Source organism: Chanodichthys erythropterus, chromosome 14 (assembly GCF_024489055.1).
Source record: "Chanodichthys erythropterus isolate Z2021 chromosome 14, ASM2448905v1, whole genome shotgun sequence".
NCBI lineage: Eukaryota > Metazoa > Chordata > Actinopteri > Cypriniformes > Xenocyprididae > Chanodichthys > Chanodichthys erythropterus.
This window is the reverse complement of record NC_090234.1, coordinates 40,123,282-40,145,602: the sequence shown is the minus strand read 5'-3', so window position 1 is coordinate 40,145,602 and position 22,321 is coordinate 40,123,282. Positions and strand designations below refer to the sequence as shown.

Here is a 22,321-nt window from a genome sequence, read left to right as displayed (position 1 = left end):
TGCCAAAAGATCTTAAGCATCATAATTTACAATTGACTTGTTCTAGCAAGGTTTCTTTGATTCTGTTGTCCTTGTAGATCTGTAGGTGACAGCAGTTACTGAAAGGCAGTGTTATTAAAGGATTAGTTCACTTCTGAATGAAAATTTCCTGATAATTTACTCACACCCATGTCATCCAAGATGTTCATGTCTTTCTTTCTTCAGTCGAAAAGAAATTGAGGTTTGAGGAAAACATTCCAGGATTTTTCTCCATACAGTAGACTTCAGTGAAGTTCACCGGGTTGGAGGTCCAAACTGCAGTTTCAGTGCAGCTTCAAAGTACTCTAGACCAGTGTTTCTCAACCAGGGGTCCTTGAACCCCTAGTGGTTCTTGACAGAATGCCAGGGGGTCCTTATAAAATATCTGAATAAGAATGTTTGTATATATTGATATTTAACATGTTTCCATAAAAGAAGATAATATATGTATAATATAACTGACTGTATGACTAAATATAAGAGAAGTCAACTAACGTAGTAGTAAATTATACTTGATTGCATTAATGATACCAATGAGCCAATTTTATTCTGGGGTCCTTGAAGATGGTTCCAAATATGACGGGGGTCCATTACTCAAAAAAGGTTGAGATTCACTGCTCTACACGATCCCAGACGAGGAATAATGGTCTTGTCTAGCGAAACAATTGGTCATTTTTAAAATAAATAAATAAATAAATAAAAATGTATATACTTGTTAACCAAAAATGCTCGTCTTGCACTGCTCTGCGATGCGCTATGCATTACATTGAAAGGTCACGCGTGACGTAGGCGACAGTACCACGGTAGGGCAAAAAACTATTTTTTTTTCCTCCAACTTCAAAATCATCCGATATCATTTTTACCTTTTTTTTTTGTAAAGGGTGTTTATCTTTGCACGTCCACTTTGTAGACACTGGATTGGTACTTCCACCTACGTCACGATTGCAGAGCTAGTGCAAGACGAGCATTTGTGTTTAATATATATATATATATATATATAATATATTAATTTTTTTAGAAAATGACCAATAGTTTCATTAGATAAGACCTCATCCTTTGAAGCTGCACTGAAACTGCAATTTGGACCTTCCACCCATTAAACCCCACTGAAGTCTATATGGAGACAAGTCCTGGAATGTTTTCCTCAAAAACCTTAATTTTATTTTTGCGACTGAATAAAGAAAGATATGAACATCTTGAATGACAGGGGGGCAACTAAATTATCAGGAAAGTTTCATTCAGAAGGGAACTAATCCTTTAATGGTCTTATCGTGTGAGACTGAATGAACTGGATGTTTGTATGGATGTAGGTTGAAAATCCTGCATTGAAAAGAATATCTGATGTTGAACCTGAATGTTTGAATGGCTATGCTGACGTGGTAGCGAGATCTCTGCTGCCCCACTGTGTTCATGCCAACACAAACGCACACATGCGCACACTAAAGGAATGCATATATGCGTGTCTGAGCGCCCTGAAGAGGAAATTAAGTGTGACTCATTCATACTACTGGATTTGAAAATTGCTGAAGGTCTCTGTGAATTAATGAGTTTAGATAGTTTATCACTTTCCTTCTTTTCATTCATGTTCTCGTCATTCAGATTAAGTCATCACATCTACATCATTCTTTCACTGCACTGTGTCGTGATGCCACATACACTGGTTTAATTTTTTCTTTTATTCCCCCCCAGTGATCTGGTGAACGGTCTGGTGTCCTTGATGAACAGTAACATCAGCAGTCCAGTTAACCTGGTGAGTTTATAATTTTGCTTAAATTAACAAACCATAGGGGCCATTCACACATTCAGTTGTTGTAATATTTCTGAATGGCTATAATTATCATTTTATTCTTAGAAATTGAGAAAAAAAAATCTTTTGACAGTCATTAATACAGGTTTGTTATAAATAACTAAAACTAAAACCATAAAAAAAAAGCTGTTACTTGAAATAAATGTTAACTGAAATTAAATATTAAAACCTTTTAAAATCTAATCTAAAATATTTTAAAATTGTTTAAAAGAACAATAAAAGTGACAAACTACATTTAACTAAAACTAAAATGTAAAGGAAATATAAGGAAATCAAGATACTGATAATTCATATATATATATATAGTACTTGATGCCACTAAAGAAATATGTAAAATATCAGATATTTAAAACGCTATCTTTGTTGTTTTCACATAAATTTGGAGTGTTAAAATATTTATGCTTACACATTTTAATTTTAGGTGTGATTAATCATAATTAATTGCAGAAACCTGTTCAATTAAAAACTTTTTTTTTTTATTTAATAGCACTAGATTATTTTAATTTGTTTTTTACATAATTTATTAATCAGTTAACATTAGTTAATTTACAAATATACTATCATTTTTATGTATTGTTCGTTCATGATATGTTAATTTATATACCTTGAAATGTTAAAATTGTATTCGAATATTTGGTAGTATTAACCAAAACATCATATTTTTTGTTATTTGATTACATGAAAATAAGTTTAAGCTAGTAAATGACTGTTTGTTCTAAATGAACTGGACAGATATGATCTAAAAAGCCACATCATTACACTTTTCAGCCTTTGTTTTTCATTTAATTGAACTGATAGCACTTAACACTGGGCACATTGTCCAAGGAGTGAATTGCTTGGCCTTCAAGCTTAGTCAATACAATGTGAAGATGATATTAAGACGATATCTCCCATGTAACTTCTCTCTTATAGGGCAATCCAGAGGAACACACCATATTGGAGTTTGCGCAACTTATTAAGAGTCTAGTTGGTAAGTTGAAATTCTATAGAATTGGAAATGGGGTATTAGAATCTTAAGTTAACACCAAAACACTGAATGTCTCCTCAGTGAGCCGCAGTCATATTCAGTTCCTTCCAGAAGCTCAGGATGATCCACAAAGAAGACGGCCAGACATCCGCAAAGCCAAAATGCTTCTGGGCTGGGAACCTGTGGTGAGTTATGTACTGATCGTTGTGCCTCATTGTTGATTATTGGGGCCATTTTAACCATTTGACATCCATCCATCCATACCCATTTGACATCCATCCATTTGACATCCATCCATACCCATTTGACATCCATCCATCCATACCCATTTGACATCTATCGATTTGACATCCATCCATCCATACCCATTTGACATCCATCCATCCATACCCATTTGACATCCATCTATTTGACATCCATCCATCCATACCCATTTGACATCTATCGATTTGACATCCATCCATCCATACCCATTTGACATCCATCCATCCATACCCATTTGACATCTATCCATTTGACATCCATCCATCCATACCCATTTGACATCCATCCATCCATACCTATTTGACATCCATGCATGCATACATATTCTTCTATCCATCCATCCTTCCATCCATCCATCCATACATACATTCTTCCATCCATCCATACGTACATGCTTCCATCCATCCATCCATTAATACATACATATGTTAACTCTTTCCCTGCCATTGACACATTTTTCTGCCAACCTTGTTTGCACTCTTTTACAGTAGGGGGCACTGTTTTTCTGAAATAGTACAGCATCTCCAGATCCAAAAACAAATAAAGAAAAAGATCTGCATAGCTGTAAACACACATATCACTCACTATACCCTCGTTCACTATTCCCTACATTAGTCCACTAATGTAGTTCACTTGAGAGAGCGAAAGAAAATGAGTGAGCAAATTCAGACACTGTGGTCTATAGGGCTATAGTTTGTGCTTGCTTTTAAATAATTATTTGAAACTTGGCAAACTTGCAGCTCCAGTAGTAAGATGATAAGATTTATCTTGAACTCTGTCATTGAAACCATGTAAAAACCTTAATTAAACTTTAAAAATCAATTTAAAATTTGGAAAATGTTGGATGGATGACTCGGCTGCGAGTGCCATCCTCTGGTGAGACGCTCATTCGTCAAGACCCTCATAATGTATTATGGGTATTGTCTAGCCATTGAGTGTACTTCGGTTGAACACTCTTTATTCAGGGTGGCCACAGGTCCTTAAAAAAGATTAGATAAACTTTTCCTAATAAAAAGTTTCCTTAAAAAGTTCCGATTCGATGGGTGTTAAATATTTTTGATCACATTACCGCAAAAAATTCTGACAGAACCATTGACTGTTTACAATCAGTGGACAGACCAAAGAAGACCCCCACCCCCCACGCACACACACACAAACACACTTCTACTTCCAAAGTAAAAATAATTCATTCAGATTCATTGAACATTTTGAATAGAATGCAGCAATTAACTTTTGTCAGAACATTCAAACATGCAGGTTCAACATCAGATATTCTATTCAATGTAGTTATTTTTAGTAGTCTGAATCATGATCTTGAATTAATGAATCATGATCTTGAAACCATGATTCTTAATTTATCCAAAATAGTGCAGCTCTATATATATAATGTTTATTTCCATCGCAGTTTTGGTGTTAAATTTCAGATTAAAAAGGTCTAAAAAAAGTCTTAAATTTAACTTTATATCTGTTGACACCCTGTTATTATGGTGCATTGTGGGATTGAATGAGTGCACTCGATAACAACCACTATGGTTTCGGACATCACTACAAATGGCTGTGCATCACTACAAATAGTGCCACATTTAATGGTTTACAGTAGGTGGTGATTGCGGACACAGCCATAGTATGTACGGTCACTGGTGTGTGTTTAGTTTTTAGAACAGCCTTAGTTGTGGTTGATCCAATCATAATTCAGAGTTGGAACAGTGTGGTTATTAAACTGTAATTTGTGTGTTTGCAGGTGCCACTGGAGGAAGGCTTGAACAAAACCATCCAGTACTTCAGCAGAGAGCTGGAACATCAAGCCAATAATCAGTATATACCCAAACCCAAGGCTGCACGCATGAAAAAAGGAAGACCCAGACACAACTGATGAATTTTCTTCATCTCAGGGATGCTGGGATACTAGAGGACCTTAGATGTCCAGCAGCCATTTTACAGTGTGGATTTCCCACTTCCCACTTACAGATACATCTTTTTTGGAGAAAAAAAAAAAAAAAAAAAGGAATTTTTCTCATGTTTTTCGCAAATGTTTTGAAAAGCAGCCCAAGCAGAGAGCTGTCTCTAAAGAGTTTGTTTTTCAGTCAAATGTGCCTCAGAGATGTCCAATTTACAAACTTTGCCTTGCACTTTGGTTTGTCAGTCGTCTGTCTGTTATTTAAAGCAAGCTTAGATCATCTTGTTGTCTGTTTACATTCTGTGCCGTTTTAATTCATGTGATCTGGGTGTTTTTTTGTTTTTTTTTTATGTTTTGTTTTTTAGCGTTGTCAAAGCTAGCAGAGTTTTTTTGGAATGGACGCCTGTAGAAAATTATGGAAATTAGCGATTGCAAATTATTATTTAAAAATCTTGAATGTCTGGTCTGGAGCAGGAAACCTCATCCTGCTTTGTCCTGAAATTTGAGGAAACGGATGAAAGAAAAGCTTTGGAAAATGTTCTTTGTGCTTTAATCTTTGTGATGATTTTGAGCAAAAGCTGTTGTTACCTTTGTGAAACTTCATACAGAACTTTGAACCTATAATTGATTTCAGGTGAAAAGAATATTTTAATAAAATATTTACTGTGATTTTCACTGTTTTCCCTTTTTAATCTGACTTTCTCTCTCCTTCTGCTCAATGGCTGATTATTTCCCATTTGTATTTCTTTTAACTCTTCACTGCTGCATTTCCATTCATAATCATTTTTTCTTTTCTTTTTTTCTCTCACCTCACCACTGATGGATTCATACACAAAACAGGGATCCTTTAGAAATCATTCTAATAGTCTGATGTGCAAACATGTCTTATCAATGTTGAAAACAGTTGTGCTGCTTAATATTTTTGTGGAAGCCATGATACATTTTCAAGATTCTTTAATGAATAGAAAGTTCAAAAGAAAAGCACTTATTTGAAATAAATCTTCTGTAACACTATACTGTCACTTTTGATCAATTTAATGCATCCTTGCTGAACAAAAGTATTCTTTCTTTAAAAAACAAAACAAAATAGGTAAATTAGGTTTTGTATTTATTGTAACACTGCTTACAGCCTTTTGAAAACTACACCAGATAGAAGACCTTAAAGGGAAATTCACCTCAAAAATGAAAATTTCTGTCATGTCATTCCATTCATCTTCCCAACACAAATGAAGATATTTTAAAGAAATCTGATGGCTTTCTGTCCCTCCATTGACCGTCTACGCAACTACCACTTTGGATAGTCTACCCAAAAATGATTCAATCATCATTTACTCGCCCTCATGTTCCAAACCCATAAGACGTTTTTGAAAAATATCCTTGTTCTTTTCACTATAACGAAAGTGAATGAAGACTGGGACTGTCAAGCTCTAAAATGCTTCAGTGGAATAAAAGATTATCAGTAATGACTATATGTATTATATCTCTTCATCACATATATTTATCAAATGGGCTACTTTTATGTTACTTTTCGTCATTTTGTAGTGAAAGTAATGATAGAATTTTCATTTATGTGTGAACTATTTGATTTTCTATCTGTTAATACAATTTACATACAAGCTACAAAAGAAAGAAGCAAGCTGACATCACTGCAGTAAATCAGAGAATATGTTTTATGCCTTCAAAACATATTCTTGGCAGCAGTGACGTGGTTCAGGGAGAACAAGGTGTTTTAGTAGTAGTCATAGTTGACATCTGCTCCATATCGGTGTGATCCAGCGTTCCGAGGCCCCATGGGAGAGTTTTCATCATAGTGATGCTGGCGACCTTGGTCGGTGGATCGGTGCTGGTCCATCCAATAGGCGAGATCAGTTTCAAGTCTCTGAAAGAAATGAGGGGGAAAAAGGGTTCAAGCAATAAGATAAATCAAAGTTTGAAATAAGATGGCACAGCTAAATAATGACATTATGTACTACATTCTATAATTAACAGTTTGATCAATGTTCTTTTGAAGAGCTGCACAACCTGATTTCACCAAGTTCCTGGATCATTATCTTTGTTGATCCTGGAACAACATTCCAATCAACCAATCAGATTTGAGGGGCAAGTTGACAAGTTTATAGTTTGTCAAGTTTAGGTTTACAACAAGGGTTCATTTCCCTTTTATTTTAGGGACAAAATATGGGTAGGGATTGGGTTAGGATAATTTTTGGAAAGGAAAGTCTTACTTGGCAAAATCACGATGACTGATAACATATCTGTGAGCCATTCATCAGAGATTTTGCTCTGAATTATGCCCTTGTGAATGATAAGGGTCAAGGACAATGGGTATAGGTGTATGAATGTTTTTTGCAGCAGCAGCAGCAGCAACAACATAATAATAAAAACATGTTTTCCAATCTGAAATTTAGGCTACATAGCCCCGCACATGACATCCGGAGAAAAAAAAAAGTAGGTCTACTGTATATCGTGGCCACAAATTAATTTGTTCCTACGACTTACTAATACAGATCGGCACGTTATACTAATTTGTTCCCTCATTTTAAGTAAATCGTCTGCACGATAGGCTATAATAATTTGTTCTCTTGTTAAATCGTGTTTTGCTTAATTCAAAATTAGAATACGAATTAGTTCAGTGAGGGAACAAATTTTTTATTTGTGGCCATGATATATATTTTTTGTCCACATGTCCATCCCAGCTAACAGAAGTATGAATGTTTTGCTAACTCATGAATGTGTTATTTCTGAATGTTCTCTGAATGTCCAAAACGTAGAGGTTTTTTTTATTTATTTATTTATTTTTTTTATGTTTTCTCTTGGTAATGTGAATATAATGGGAACATTCCATTCTTCAAATATTATGGAAATGTTCATTTTGAATTTTCCAAAACAAGTAACATTTTACAAAATATAGTAGTCAACATTTGAAGTGGATCAAAAAAAGTTCATCAAAGTTGTCCTAAGAACTAAGTTGACCTAAGAATAAGGTTTTAGGACAACTTTGATGAAAGGTTTTGATCCACTTCAGATGTTGACTAGTGTATATTAGACGAATGTTTTATGCTAACAAAAGTGCTTTGAGAACATTATTAAAGACCAGATAACTTTGAATGAAACATTCGATTAAAACGTTTGTTCTAAGTGAACCTTCTAAAAACGTTCCATTAGCTTGGGTTCATTCCCTCAAGGACTGAGAAAAACACTTTTGGAGAACACATTTAAATGTTTGAACTGCTTTATAGCATTAAGAGACTTCACAATTGATTTCACAAAAAAAAAAAAAAAAAAAATGGCTGTATTTGTAACAGGTCAATCCCATATAGGATTTGATTGAACTAGATCTTATTAAACCCTCTATACCTGACTGACCGCTGTTATATAGCTGTGCTTGTGTCTGGGTGTCCACAGTTACAAGATAATGTCCACACAAATCAATATTTCATGCCCATTATTTATTCATTATTTCAGGGCTGGGCAACTCTGGCCCTCGAGATCCACTTTCCTGCAGAGTTTTGATCCAACCCTGATCAAACTCACCTGCCTGTAACTTTCTAGTAATCCTGAAGACCTTGACTAGCTTGTTCAAGTGTTTTTGATTTTACTAAACTTTGCAGGAAAGTGGATCTCGAGGGCCAGAGTTGCCCACCCCTGATTTTTTTTTTTTTTTTTTTCCTTGGTGAGAAACCATTTGAGTGTTAGTGAAAAAAACATCAAAACCTTCAGATGCAGGCTGGAAAAACAAAGCTGTGCACTTACTAACAGCAATTTTCACAAACACCATTTCAAAAACAAACTGATCTGAAACATGAGAGTGATAAAGAAGCAAAAAATACAGCGATAGTATTTTATGAAGTATCCAGTCATCATTGACTGAAGTCAATTGAGCTCATTAGAAACATGCTTAGTTCACCCAAAAATGTAGATTATGTCATTAATGACTCACCCTCATGTCGTTCCAAACCCGTAAGACCTCCATTCATCTCTGTCCACGGCAACATAAAAGTGCATTACCAACACCGACAGATGAAATGATTCAATGGAATCAATTCAATGGAATCACTTCAATGGAAAGGATTCCGGAAGAGAATACAATGCTGAATTTTTGTTATTTTTGGACCAAAATGTATTTTTGATGCTTCAAAACTGACCCACTGATGTCACATGGACTACTTTGATGATGTTTTTATTACTTTCTGGACATGGACAGTCTACTGTACATACATTTTCTATGGAGGGACAGAAAGCTAAATCTAAAATATCTTAAACTGTGTTCCAAAGATGAACGAATTATTAATGACATAATTTTCATTTTTGGGTGAACTAATCCTTTAACAGGTTAAGTAAAAGTACCTGATAATAAACTACTCAAGTATCAAAAGTAAAATGATTTTTCATTCCACTGCCATGCATTCTGTGTGAATGACCCCTAACGTGTTATTGTTTGGTGTAGCATATTCTGGAGATTCGGATTCGGATTTACCAAATCATCCAGGACTCTTTGCAAACCAGTTTTACAGATTCAAACAAACCAAAATGATCAGAAGATTAATTCTCAAACTGGAAACTGCTATGACCATCTTTTTTTTTTTCCTTCTTTTTTTTCTTTGCAGTCATAAATGTAACAAATTGGTCTGGAAAAATGTCTCAGAGTAAAATTATTAATTTTCTCTTTACAATGTAATGAAGTAAAAGTCAAAGTCAACAAGTACAAGTCAACCAAATATACAGTATACTCTACTAGAAAATTTAAAAAACTGTATTTCTGAACAGTAATAAAGTATTTGTAAGTTCTTAAACATCTCTGGAGTGTCCGGACAGAGATTTTTTATGTGTTTGCCTCAACTTTGCCTTACATTCATGTTAGTAAGAAGTAAAGAAGGAGTAGCTACCTGAATCTCATAATCTATTTTAAGACCTTTTATATAACTGGTTTTTGGCTGACACAAGCACTAACCGCTTCATCAAAGCCCATATACATGAACTGTTGGATCCACTGCTGAACGTCATGGCGGCTGCGGTCCCACAGGTTTCTTTTGGGCCTTTTAAGTGAGGCCAGGAATTGTTTGGCCTTGGAGGGAGTCACAGCCACAGCTGCAGCTGGCTTTACATCACCGTCCACTAGTGGGAGACAAAGCAAAGGAACAGGGGGACACAAATAGGGTCATAGCACACCCACATGTATTTTAATATTAGTGGGATCAGGGCAAAAAAAAAAAAAAAATCATGCTTTAGCAAACCTATATAAAATATCAACACATGTCAGATAATTTACGTTGACTATAAGTGTATTTCATCTTGATGAACTTGTGAATTTGTTGCTGACAAAAAAAAACATGCAGTTTAAAAGACTGAAAAAAAAAAGAAAGTCACCTTTTTTCATCAAGAGTTTTTCCAGTGTGTTCTCACTAGCAACATCTGGAAAACATTAAAAACTGAATTAGAGAGATTATACATAACACATGTGTGTGTTTGTGCATATATGTTGTTCTGGTAAACCCTACATTATGGGGACAAAATGACATTTCAACTTATAATTCATAAATAAATAGGGTTAGGGGAGAGAATATACAGTCTGATACGGTATAAAAATCATTATATATAATGTCCCTATACAACATGGAAACCGTGTGTGTGTGTGTGTGTGTGTATGTGTGTGTATCATTATGCAAAATATACAGTGTTAAATTGTAATATTTACACAAAAATCCTACAGTACTACAGGGGGATCATAAACATGTTAAACATGCAAACCCACAGGCAAAAACAAATAAATAAATAATAACTTTTGCTCACAATTACATTTACTGAACTTTCCCACCTTTTCCACGTCAATATCAAGTCAATTTCCACCCGTTCGTACTTCAGACATAACTAGAGTGCTAGCACATTTTAGCAGACATTTTTGAAAGAAAAAAACTGTGAGGTGCAAAGTGCAGGAAAGAACAAGAAAAAAAGAGGAAAAATGACCTGAGAGAGCCAGAACAGTCAGTAGAGCCACAAAGGTGAGCAGGCGCAGGTAAAACTTCTCAGAAACCATGATTTCTTGTCTTCTTCTTTGTCGATTTGCACAACGCCGTTGATCAGCAAGAAAATGTGCAGAAAGGAGAGAGGAGGAGAGAGCCCGAGGGAAGCCTACGCAAACATTCTCAATGGAAACTGCAGCTGGCAAATTACTGTAAGTCAGCTAACAGAAAGACCCCGTCTCCATGTATGTTTAAACGAATACACATGTGCAGAGTGAGTAGTTTTTCACATTAAATGGAGTTGCAGCTCTTAATACTGAAACATACAGTGGGTATGGAAAGTATTCAGACCCCCTTAAATTTTTCACTCATTGTTATATTGCAGCCATTTGCTAAAATCATTTAAGTTCTTTTTTTTTTTTTTTTCTCATTAATGTACACACAGCACCCCATGTTGACAGAAAAACACAGAATTGTTGACATTTTTGCAGATTTATTAAAAAAGAAAAACTGAAATATCACATGGTCCTAAGTATTCAGACCCTTTGCTGTGACACTCATATATTTAACTCATGTGCGGTCCATTTCTTCTGATCATCCTTGAGATGTTTCTACACCTTCATTTGAGTCCAGCTGTGTTTGATTATACTGATTGGACTTGATTAGGAAAGCCACACACCTGTCTATATAAGACCTTACAGCTCACAGTGCATGTCAGAGCAAATGAGAATCATGAGGTCAAATGAACTGCCTGAAGAGCTCAGAGACAGAATTGTGGCAAGGCACAGATCTGGCCAAGGTTACAAAAAAAAATTCTGCTGCACTTAAGGTTCCTAAGAGCACAGTGGCCTCCATAATCCTTAAATTGAAGACATTTGGGATGACCAGAACCCTTCCTAGAGCTGGCCGTCCGGCCAAACTGAGCTATCAGGGGAGAAGAGCCTTGGTGAGAGAGGTAAAGAAGAACCCAAAGATCACTGTGGCTGAGCTCCAGAGATGCAGTCGGGAGATGGGAGAAAGTTGTAGAAAGTCAACCATCACTGCAGCCCTCCACCAGTCGGGGCTTTATGGCAGAGTGGCCCGACGGAAGCCTCTCCTCAGTGCAAGAAACATGAAAGCCCGCATGGAGTTTGCTAAAAAACATCTGAAGGACTCCAAGATGGTGAGAAATAAGATTCTCTGGTCTGATGAGACCAAGATAGAACTTTTTGGCCTTAATTCTAAGCGGTATGTGTGGAGAAAACCAGGCACTGCTCATCACCTGTCCAATACAGTCCCAACAGTGAAACATGGTGGTGGCAGCAGTCATGCTGTGGGGGTGTTTTTCAGCTTTTTCTGCAGGGACAGGACGACTGGTTGCAATCGAGGGAAAGATGAATGCGGCCAAGTACAGGGATATCCTGGACAAAAACCTTCTCCAGAGTGCTCAGGACTTCAGACTGGGCCGAAGGTTTACCTTCCAACAAGACAATGACCCTAAGCACACAGCTAAAATAATGAAGGAGTGGCTTCACAACATCTCTGTGACTGTTCTTGAATGGCCCAGCCAGAGCCCTGACTTAAACCCAATTGAGCATCTCTGGAGAGACCTAAAAATGGCTGTCCACCAACGTTTACCATCCAACCTGACAGAACTGGAGAGGATCTGCAAGGAGGAATGGCAGAGGATCCCCAAATCCAGGTGTGAAAAACTTGTTGCAAAAGACTTGTTCCCAAAAAGACTCATGGCTGTATTAGATCAAAAGGGTGCTTCTACTAAATACTGAGCAAAGGGTCTGAATACTTAGGACCATGTGATATTTCAGTTTAGATTTTTTTTTTTTTTATAAATCTGCAAAAATGTCAACAATTCTGTGTTTTTCTGTCAATGTGGGGTGCTGTGTGTACATTAATGAGGAACAAAAATGAACTTAAATGATTTTAGCAAATGGCTGCAATATAACAAAGAGTGAAAAATTTAAGGGGGTCTGAATACTTTCCGTACCCACTGTAATTCTAGTTTGACTTTAAGTAACTGTTTCCAAAAACTTTAAATCTACTTTGAACAATTTTCACTGAGAAATTGCAGTAACACTGTAGTATGGGGAACAAATATTCACTAATTATGACTTTTCCCTCAATAAACTCCTAATTCACTACTTATTAATAGTTAGTTAGGTAGTTTTTGTAGTGATTAAGTACAGGTATTGGGCAGGATTAAGGGATGTAAAATATGGTCATGCAGAAGAAAGGCATTAATATGTGCTTTATAAGTACTAATAAACAGGCAATATTCAGGCTAATAAGCAACTAATTAAAAGTGATAATAAATACTGAAGTGTTACCGAAATTGCTCGTAAATTTTGCAAGTAATTACAAAGAAACAGCAAGTAACACATTGAATTAAACATAAAAGCCCGGTTTCACAGACAGGGCTTAGGCTAAACCGGGATTAGGCCTTATTTCAATTAGGGCATTTAAGCAGCTTTTATAAATATACCCTAGAAAAGAAACATTACTGGTGTGCATCTTGAGACAAAACAATGGCCAAAGTCCCTTAAGACAAGTCATTTCACTCGGCGGCCATCTTTGAAACGGCTCTCGGACATCCTGGGCATCATGCAGCTCTCTGAATGAGGAAACATCAAATTATCCAAAACTGTTTGCCAAGCTTTCGATTAAATTTCATATTTGTAATCACAAATCAAATCTAACAACAACTGTCTCATAATTTGTTTTTTCCAAACGCTCGAATAATGACAAAAAAAGGGCATTTTTCAGGCTGGATCAAGCTAATGCGCATGCGCAGACGTCAATGCGCGTCTCCTGTGCCTCATTTCTGAGGCGCGCGTCTGGCTGTTTCTATAGAAACTGGTGCTTCTAACAGTCGCTGCAGTGACGCGATTACTTTACCAGTCAGCGATTGGCTCTTATTTAGAAGGCGGGACTTATTCCGCCATATTGTGCGTTTCACTTTCTTCCATTCAAAACAATACGAGTGACACGTCTTATTTTAAGATATGGTGCTTTCAGTTAAAACAGCTCACACTTGCATTTTAGTCTAGGACTAGCTTAAGCCTTGTCTGTGAAATGGGGGTAAGTATTTTCTTGTAAAACATCTTTGTTTTATCTACAAAATGAATCAACATTTTAATCTAAAATTAATCTTTTAAATAGTTGCTTATTAGCATGCATATTACTAGAATATTGGCTGTTTATTAGTACTTATTAAGCACATATTCTACATTCTTGATCCTACCCAATACCTAAACTTAACAACAAACTTACTAATTATTAATAAGCAGTAAATTAGGAGTTTATTGAGGGAAAAGTCCTAGTTAATAGTGAATACTTGTTCCCTATACTAAAGTGTTACCGTTGGGATTGTTTGATTCAGATTGTAGAGGTGAAGTTGGCCCCTTTCATCAAGCCGACCCCTATGGGGCCAACTGCCTGAAAACAGGCAATGTCAATTTGTGGTCAGGAGGCTAAGTTTACAAGCCCAAAGGGTGAAGTAGGAGAAGTGCAAGGTTGTTAGCTGTGTTCGGGTTAATCCAAGAGACCTTGTTAGAGTCTTTTTCTGACTACAGGATTATATGGGCTTGCATGAGTGGGAGTAACAGCAGAGGGAGGTCATGACCCACGTCCCAGTCCACTTTATTAATTTAAGATACTCCCCAGTAGGCATTCTTTGAAAACAGAAACTGGGCGCAGACATCTACCCAGCTAACAGGGATTGTCATGAACAAACGTCCTTCCAGGAACGTTCGTTCAAAGTTATCTGGTCTTTAATAATGTTCTGAAAACATTAGCACAAAAAAATCTATACATCATTCATGGAACTTTCTTAGTGAGATGTTTTAGTTGAACGTTAATTAAATGTGTGTAAATGTTACTACTTGTTTCAGAATGTTCAGAGAACATTCAAAAGTAACATTCCCATAATGTTTGCAAAATTATCAAAAAGAATAATAATAAAAATAAAAAAAAAACATTTAAAAAACTTAATAAACTGGACATTTTGAATGTTCAGAGAACATAAAATGTTCATAACTTAATGGGAACGTTAGAAAAACATTCTTAGAACATATTGTTGTTAGCTGGGTACATTCTGAATCAAATAGCGTGAAAGTTTGTTCTGAGATTTCAACAGCAGTGTATGTGTATCCTCTGCTGATTTTGGATTGATCTTCTTTCACTGAGTCTGATTATTGTGTTGTTGTATTTTATAAGATGCCCACAGGACCACTGATCACCAGTAAGGGAAGGACATGTATCAGACTGAGCGTCATTTGTTGTTCAGGTGAGGAAAAAAAGATGGCTCCTTTGATTTAACGTGGGTTATTGGAAGGTAAAGCAAAGGAAAAGCAAACTACATTTTATGATTGTGCAAACAGCATCATATTCATATAATAGCACTGTGATTCCTGATGATTTTGATGCAGTGAAGAGTTTCTGTTCTGCATAGTGGAGAGGCTGAATGGGAGTCGTTGCTTAGCTTGCTCTATTTAAGCCCTCAGATTAGTGATTGTGAATATACTTGGATTTCTATGAGTATTATATTGTGTATATGATGAATCACTGTTAATAATTCCCTGATGTTCTTAAAGACAAATAGCTGAAGCTTGGATTGTGATAAATATCTGGGGTGTTATTGGAAATTTACCAATTGCATTGTACTCTTTTGGGAAGAGATGATAGGAGCTGTTGCTCTAATGCTCCAGTATGTGATCTAGACTGACTGACTGGCAGACACAAATTCAAACTGGAATGAGCTGAACATGTTTGGTCTGCTCAAAGTCAGTGATTCTCAGAATGTAATACTTTAAATCTTCTTTTCCTTGCAGAACTTAGTGACATTCAGAACTACATCACTCTAAAAAGAAAGAAAACACAAATTTAGGATGTGCTGTCTGGAAGGAAAAGTAATGACTTTTATTTCACAAATTGAATTACCATTCAGATCACAGCATGGACCACATTTCAAGAGAATGTGGTCCATGCTGTGAATGTTCCATTTTTCATCATTCCTCTCTGGCAGGTTGCCTTATTTTACATAATGCATTTGTGTAACGTGAAGAAGATAAATTCAGTGTTGGCATTCTGCTAAATCAATGTCGTCAGTAGTATTTACCAGAGATTTGCATTGGCTGTTAGGGATTACATGATTGAATACTGGAAAATTGTCACTCAAAAGCCAAAAAAAGGCTGTTAAAACTGATAGCGGCACTATATTTAAATAAAGTATATTTACTGCTGTACTTACATTTCGAATAACTGATTTACAAAATGTGGGTAAAACTTTATTTGGTAACACTTTATTTTACAGTGTCACTGTTACATGCATTGTTACATGCAGTTACTAGTAATAACTATAAATTATGCAAAATTACATGCAACTAACTGTAAACCAAACCAAACCCTAATCCAAAACCCATAGTAAGTACACGTAATTACTTAATATTACTCAGTATTTAAATGTATAATTACAGTGTATAAAAGTAAAAGTGTAATCCTTTATTTTAGTGTCCTTGTTACACCTGTTAAATGTAGTTATTATATTAATAACTATAAATTATGCATAATTTCATGCAACTAACCCTAAACCGAATCCTAACCCTAACTCTATAGTAAGTACATGCAGTTTGTTAATATTACTCAATACTTATATGTGTAATTACATTGTATCAAGGGCAACTTTTGGTAACCAAAAAGTGTTTAATGTTGTACTTACAGTACTATTCTTGAGGAAAATTTGTCCAGCAAATTTTATAGTTGAATAATCAGCTCAAAGGTGGAAATGGCATCTTCATTTACTCACCCTCATGTCCTTAAACCTCAGGAATATTTAATTAAAATGATGACATTTTGCAGATGATGATTAAATGGTGAGAAAGTGACTGGATGCTGACTCACTGAAAGCCCTCTGAGCCGAATGTTCAAGAGAGATAACAGAGCATGCTGAGAAAATGAAAATCAAACCAAGAAACATGGAGCTGTATACGAGGCCATAAAAGAACATGAAGACACATGACAAGTAAATCAGTCAGCAGAACACACCATGTCACATAATGCCATTCAACTCCTCAGCAACTGAGCTTTTCTCTCAGCATGGGAGTAAATTGCAATTTTAGACTACAGGCTTGTGAGAAGACAATTTGTATCACAGCAGTGAGGGCAAATAATCTGAAGATATCTTACTTTTGTCTTCGAAATGTTGTGACATTAAAGTGACATTTTAAACCTTTTAGTATTGTCTATCAGTTTACACTTTATAATTATTATTGTATTTTAGTGGACATATAAACTCAGTTATATGAAAGCTTCAAAACATAAAAGAAGAAAATTTTTATCATGTTTAGTTTATATCACATTGAATCAGGCACATAATGCCCATAAAAGGACAAACCTTTCTATGAGTCTGCACATCCCAGGACATTGTATATTATTACTGTTTTATATTGTCTTTTGTATTGTATACTCCTTTATGCATGCTTTATTGTATACTCATTTATGCATGCTTGAACCACTAGTTAATATAACCTCATCAGTATCAAGTTTTTATAGCAAAATTATTTTTTTAATTTTGCGAAAATTGGGCTATACCAAATCTTTATAACTTCAATGAGGCTCTTGCTACACTAATCAGAGTTTAATGGCACACAAATTTGCAAGCCAGCTCTGAATCGAAATGAGTCAGCTTCCAAACAAAGAAACCTTTCCTCACATTTTTCATTGGTCAAGCCAAACTTGAGAGGTGTGACCTCTGCAGGAGTTAAAAGGGCACTATCTCAGTGACCCTGCCTCCCCTCTTTGTGTTGTTCATGTGGGAAAAGAGTGGAAAATCCGCTCCTACCTTGATGCCGTGGGACTTCCCGGTGCCGGTTACAAAAGTTACAACAAGCCATGTTGTAACTTTCCATCCAGGAGAGAGGACTCTCCGACAACAACTGAGTCAGACTAAAACAGTCGAAGTTCATCATTCTTCACTCAACCTGGAAGAACCTGATAGCAACTTCACCACCATTGAACTATTGAACCATCAAGACTTTCATCTGAGATGGTTAAATCATTGTGCAAGTATCGCACATTTAATTGTGCTTGTTTGGACTATTAGCTATATGTTTGTGATTTAGTAAAATAAAACTTTTGTGCACATTTACATGAGTGTTGATCAGTGTTGAAGGTAACGCTGACCAGAACACACCAAGCCGACGCCAATGATCTAGTGGCGACGAAAGCAGACTGCGGGGTTGGCTCACGTCGGCAGCATCTGGGTCCAAAGTTGGCCTGACACACCATCGCTAAACAGCCGACGGCCAAGTAGCATGTCCATTCTGCGCCTGCGTAAGATGAAATGCCTTTCCAAACCAGCAGGTGGCAGTATCTGAACAGCCAATCAGAATGATCAGATGGCCCGACGGACCAACGAGCTCTGACGCCGATTCAACATTTCGAATCGGCTGAAAAAAGCTGACGAGGACCAACTTCAGCCGAGGGTGCAGAACACACTGAGAAAACTTAGTCGGCTGACGAAGAAAAACTGTCCTAACCAGATCTTTTCCATGTTAATCTGAGTTTTTTGTCCTAACCAGCCGCGACGGCGACACGCGAATATTCTTTTTTAGAAACGGTTTCTATTTCTCCGCGACGTCGCGGCTGGAACAGCAACACACAGTGGCAATGATAATATCAGGTACTGTTTGTGCTTTATTTAATGTTAAAAGCGTCTAACGCGAGTTTAAATATCGTTCTGTGTTCCCAGCTTTTTAGCTGTAGTGAAAACAACACTAGCTAAATCACCTCAATTCTTAAAAATAAATAAATAGGCACAAGAACATTCAAACTGTCGACTCAATGCGAACAAACGTATTCTATGACAAAGATTGTTTCAGTCACTCATTAAATAATGTTTAAATGGTGTAATATTTATGATTTTTACTGCCTAGGCTACTAACCCATTTCATTGTGTCTGCTGTGCTCTTCAGAGGTGCTCTTACCGAGAGAGCCTGCCCACACTCTCTTCTGATTGGCTGTGGTTTTTGATTTTATCGCTTCTCATTTTCGCATCGCGTGTAGTGTGGCCACTCTGAATATTATGCAAACCTACAATAATTAAATGTTAAATAACACAAATCTATTTAATCTCACTTTAGTAACCAATGTCTTTGCTTCTGACCTTCGATGATCCAATTCAATCATACTAATAAGCAAATTGTATTTATTTATGTGAGGTAAGAGTGCTGAACTTTCTTCTCCTGTGTCCTGTTCTCCTTCAATCCAGAGTGGCAGCACAGCTAAAAGGTTTGTTTGAGCTGAGCTCTCTACTGTACAGGCATGAAATTACATTTCCTTCGGTCTGAGGCTTATTCATTTCACTTTTGGTTTGAAAGGGTCTTTACATTTGCCAGAAATATAACTTTTTTTTTTATTAAAATCACAAATAAGCCAAGCCCAGGTGAGAAAAAGTAACACACCACATTGCTTTCCATAAAAGTAACTAAGTAATGCAGTTACTTTTTTAGGGAGTAACACAAGTAACTTTCCCCAACACTGGCGTTGATTCTGTGGTCACTACTTGCAAAACAAAGCCCTGGTGTAATCACACATGCTCTGAGAAGTACTGCACCCAGTAAGAAAGAGTTTTTTTTTTTTTTTTCTGTGGCCATAAAATAATGCTTTTAATAAGTTTTCTTGTAGTTGATTGATAATTAATAGTGTTCGCTGGACAAACAGATTAATTGATTGTTATAATAATTCTGCTACATCAAGCTAATTCTTACATCTGATCCAATTATTTCTAATTATAACAAGTTATGATTAAGTATTTCTATTTGAGCTAATTTGCCAAAGTATATTTATTGTAATTTGTATGTCACTGATGTCATGCATGTCTAATTTTCAAACTGAAACTCACAATTACCTTAAAAAAAAAAAAAGAAAGAAAATGTATCACACAAATCATTCCTCATTTGCTTGAATAGCTGTTTTTTAGAATATTGTTATATCATCATAACACATTAACAATGTGCTTATGAAACAGTTTGGGCTCCAAAACTCTGTCTCATGACAATTAAATCATCCTTCACAAAGTGCATTTATTGCTGTGCTGTTTTACATAATGTGCATAATGTTGTGCTTACAATAAACATCTTTGAAGAGTGAGCGAGAGAAAAACCGTAAAAATGATTTACAGATGAGAGAAAGACCGCAAGGTGATACTCCATAAGGAAAAGACATGTAATAGATATAACCCAGGCAGCTAATGGAGGGGAAACTGTACACAGAGGAAGCCCAGCGGGAAAAGACAATGGCATTTTATTTTAAGTCTTCAACTTCCAGCTCTTGATGGTCCACTTGCCCTGGAGCACTTCCGTAACCTAGAAAACCAGCAATAGGAAAGTGAGACCAGTAGTTTCTCGCCAAGCCCAGCAGCGTGTCATATCCGCTCTGAGTTCGCAACTCATCCACCCAGCCATAGAAATCGGAGGACCACAGGTTCCAGTACGGTACACTCCTCTTCACCCTGATCTCCCTGTGAGCTGGAACACCTTACAGACAAAGAAACAACAAGGCTATGTCTTCAGGCACATTTATGTTTATTTTTTATTATTCAGTATTTAACACAAATACATTTCTTTTATAGCTCTCAAAACACGCAGAATGAGAGATGACATAATTTCTCAGAGAATCTCAAATATTTAAGACTGCTACGAAGTAACTAGAATAACCTTCATCTGAACGAAGATATCGTCTCCCTTTTTATAACTACTTCAGGACTGGGAAGAAAACATAGTGAAGTATGTGCTGACATGACTGATATAGCACTCTTACATAACATTTAGTTACTTCCACAGTTGGTTTTAAACTCTTTATTGGCTAAATGCCTTTGTAATTAGCTCCCATAATGCTCCTGAGCCAGACGTGCTGGCCAAATATTTGGACTGTTCAGTCCGGTGGTGTTAATGGATCTGGCTAAAGCTGGAACAGACCAGTGCACAGGCAAAATAAGCAGCATTAAAATAAATACTCAATTATTGTTAATCACATCAGCAGATGGGAGAATTGAGATCTTACCTGCTGCACAGAAGAAAATCGTCAGGAAGGTGCAGAGGAGCACGAATACGCGGATATGAGACATCTCGTCCCCCTGTGTGCTGCACAAAAATCAAGGGAGAGAATGATTGCAAAAATCCTATTTCATTATGGTTTATGATATCACATAATGAAATTAATAAGCTCTTATTAGTCAAATAGGCTCAATACAGCTCTGTGACTTCAATACAAACACTCGTTCAGCTTGGAAGTTTCTGAAGAAATTAATACTTTTTTGTTGTTGTTGTTGTTGAAAAATACAGTCCACAAAAAATGAAAGCCCCATTTTCGCAGTCATTACTCATTGCATATTGTGTCACACTTGCAAAGTCAATTTAAATGCAAATCATGCAAATTAGTAATTATAAAATATCATCTTAGTAAAGTTTTGTTCTAAGTAACAAAGTGTGAAATTGCAACACAACTGTTTCTCAATTTCTCAAAGTAGCCTATGCACATTTCTAAAGTCCAATTTTCCCCCCCCAAAAAAACCTTTTCAATACTACTTGTTGTATGGTCTCCAGTCTATTATTCTTGTGACAGGTGAAGGCTATTCCATTCCATTTCTGAAAGAAGAAATCAAAATGGATCTAATCAAGACAACACATCTCTAGTTTAAGAGACTCCTCTGGAAGCTGTGTAGAATGGGCAAAAAACTAAGACTGGATTTAAACTATGATAAACTAAGTTTATGGATGGATGAATCAGTTTTAAGTTGGTCACATCTATGGGACATTCAGCTGAAACCATGATAAAAATTAATTCCTGAACATCTTAAAGTGAATTGCAGTTAAAGAATACAGCATTTATTTGAAATAAAAGTGTTATTAAAATATTTACTGTAATTTTTTATCATCAATCTTGCTGAATAAAAGTATTAGTTTTCAAAATGATGCTGTCAGATCTATGAGAGGAAACTTACCTAGAAGTAAGAAGCAGAGAAAGACCTGTAAGAGTGAGTCTAAACACTATGGACTGAGCGGGTGTCTGTCCTTCTCAAATCAGTATTCTGCTACTGAACAGCAAATAACAGCAAGAAAAGATGCCACATTCTTCTTCCAAACCAGACACAACATGTTCATGTTACTTCAGCAGTGAGGACTGTTTTTGATTGCACTGACAGAAGAAATAGCCAGGTAGACAAGCAGAAGTAAAAGAAAAAAGGCTTGGCGGTACATTTGCTGGTCACAATGCCATTCATGTTTATACAAGATTGTATTTACATGACAGATTTCAGGAGTGGGAGTGAAAACCATATGTCGTCAGCACAGACAGAGAGACAGAGATTGAACTACCTTCACATCCTCACTGCATTCATCAGCACAATGTTCATC

The 22,321-nt window shown here is 36.3% G+C and overlaps 2 protein-coding genes across 3 annotated transcripts in view; one reads left to right on the top strand and one right to left on the bottom strand.

Moving 5' to 3' along the window:
• The window catches only part of uxs1 (UDP-glucuronate decarboxylase 1), a 95,629-nt gene extending 89,677 nt beyond the window's left edge, over window positions 1-5,952 (top strand). For both annotated transcript variants that reach the window (XM_067409113.1, XM_067409112.1), the window contains 4 exons: window positions 1,708-1,768; window positions 2,738-2,795; window positions 2,874-2,977; window positions 4,798-5,952. In XM_067409113.1, coding sequence (XP_067265214.1) covers window positions 1,708-1,768; window positions 2,738-2,795; window positions 2,874-2,977; window positions 4,798-4,929 — 355 coding nt within the window. In that variant the 3' untranslated portion in view covers window positions 4,930-5,952. The remainder of the gene's footprint in view (window positions 1-1,707; window positions 1,769-2,737; window positions 2,796-2,873; window positions 2,978-4,797) is intronic.
• A 122-nt stretch (window positions 5,953-6,074) lies between these two features.
• ecrg4a (ECRG4 augurin precursor a) lies at window positions 6,075-11,037 on the bottom strand. The gene is made up of 4 exons (XM_067410407.1): window positions 10,918-11,037; window positions 10,321-10,365; window positions 9,905-10,068; window positions 6,075-6,832 (listed from the first exon to the last, which is right to left on the bottom strand). The coding sequence occupies exons 1-4, from the start codon at window positions 10,985-10,987 to the stop codon at window positions 6,683-6,685; spliced, it is 429 nt and encodes a 142-aa protein (XP_067266508.1). The 5' UTR covers window positions 10,988-11,037; the 3' UTR covers window positions 6,075-6,682.
• Between the last annotated feature and the right edge of the window lie 11,284 nt (window positions 11,038-22,321).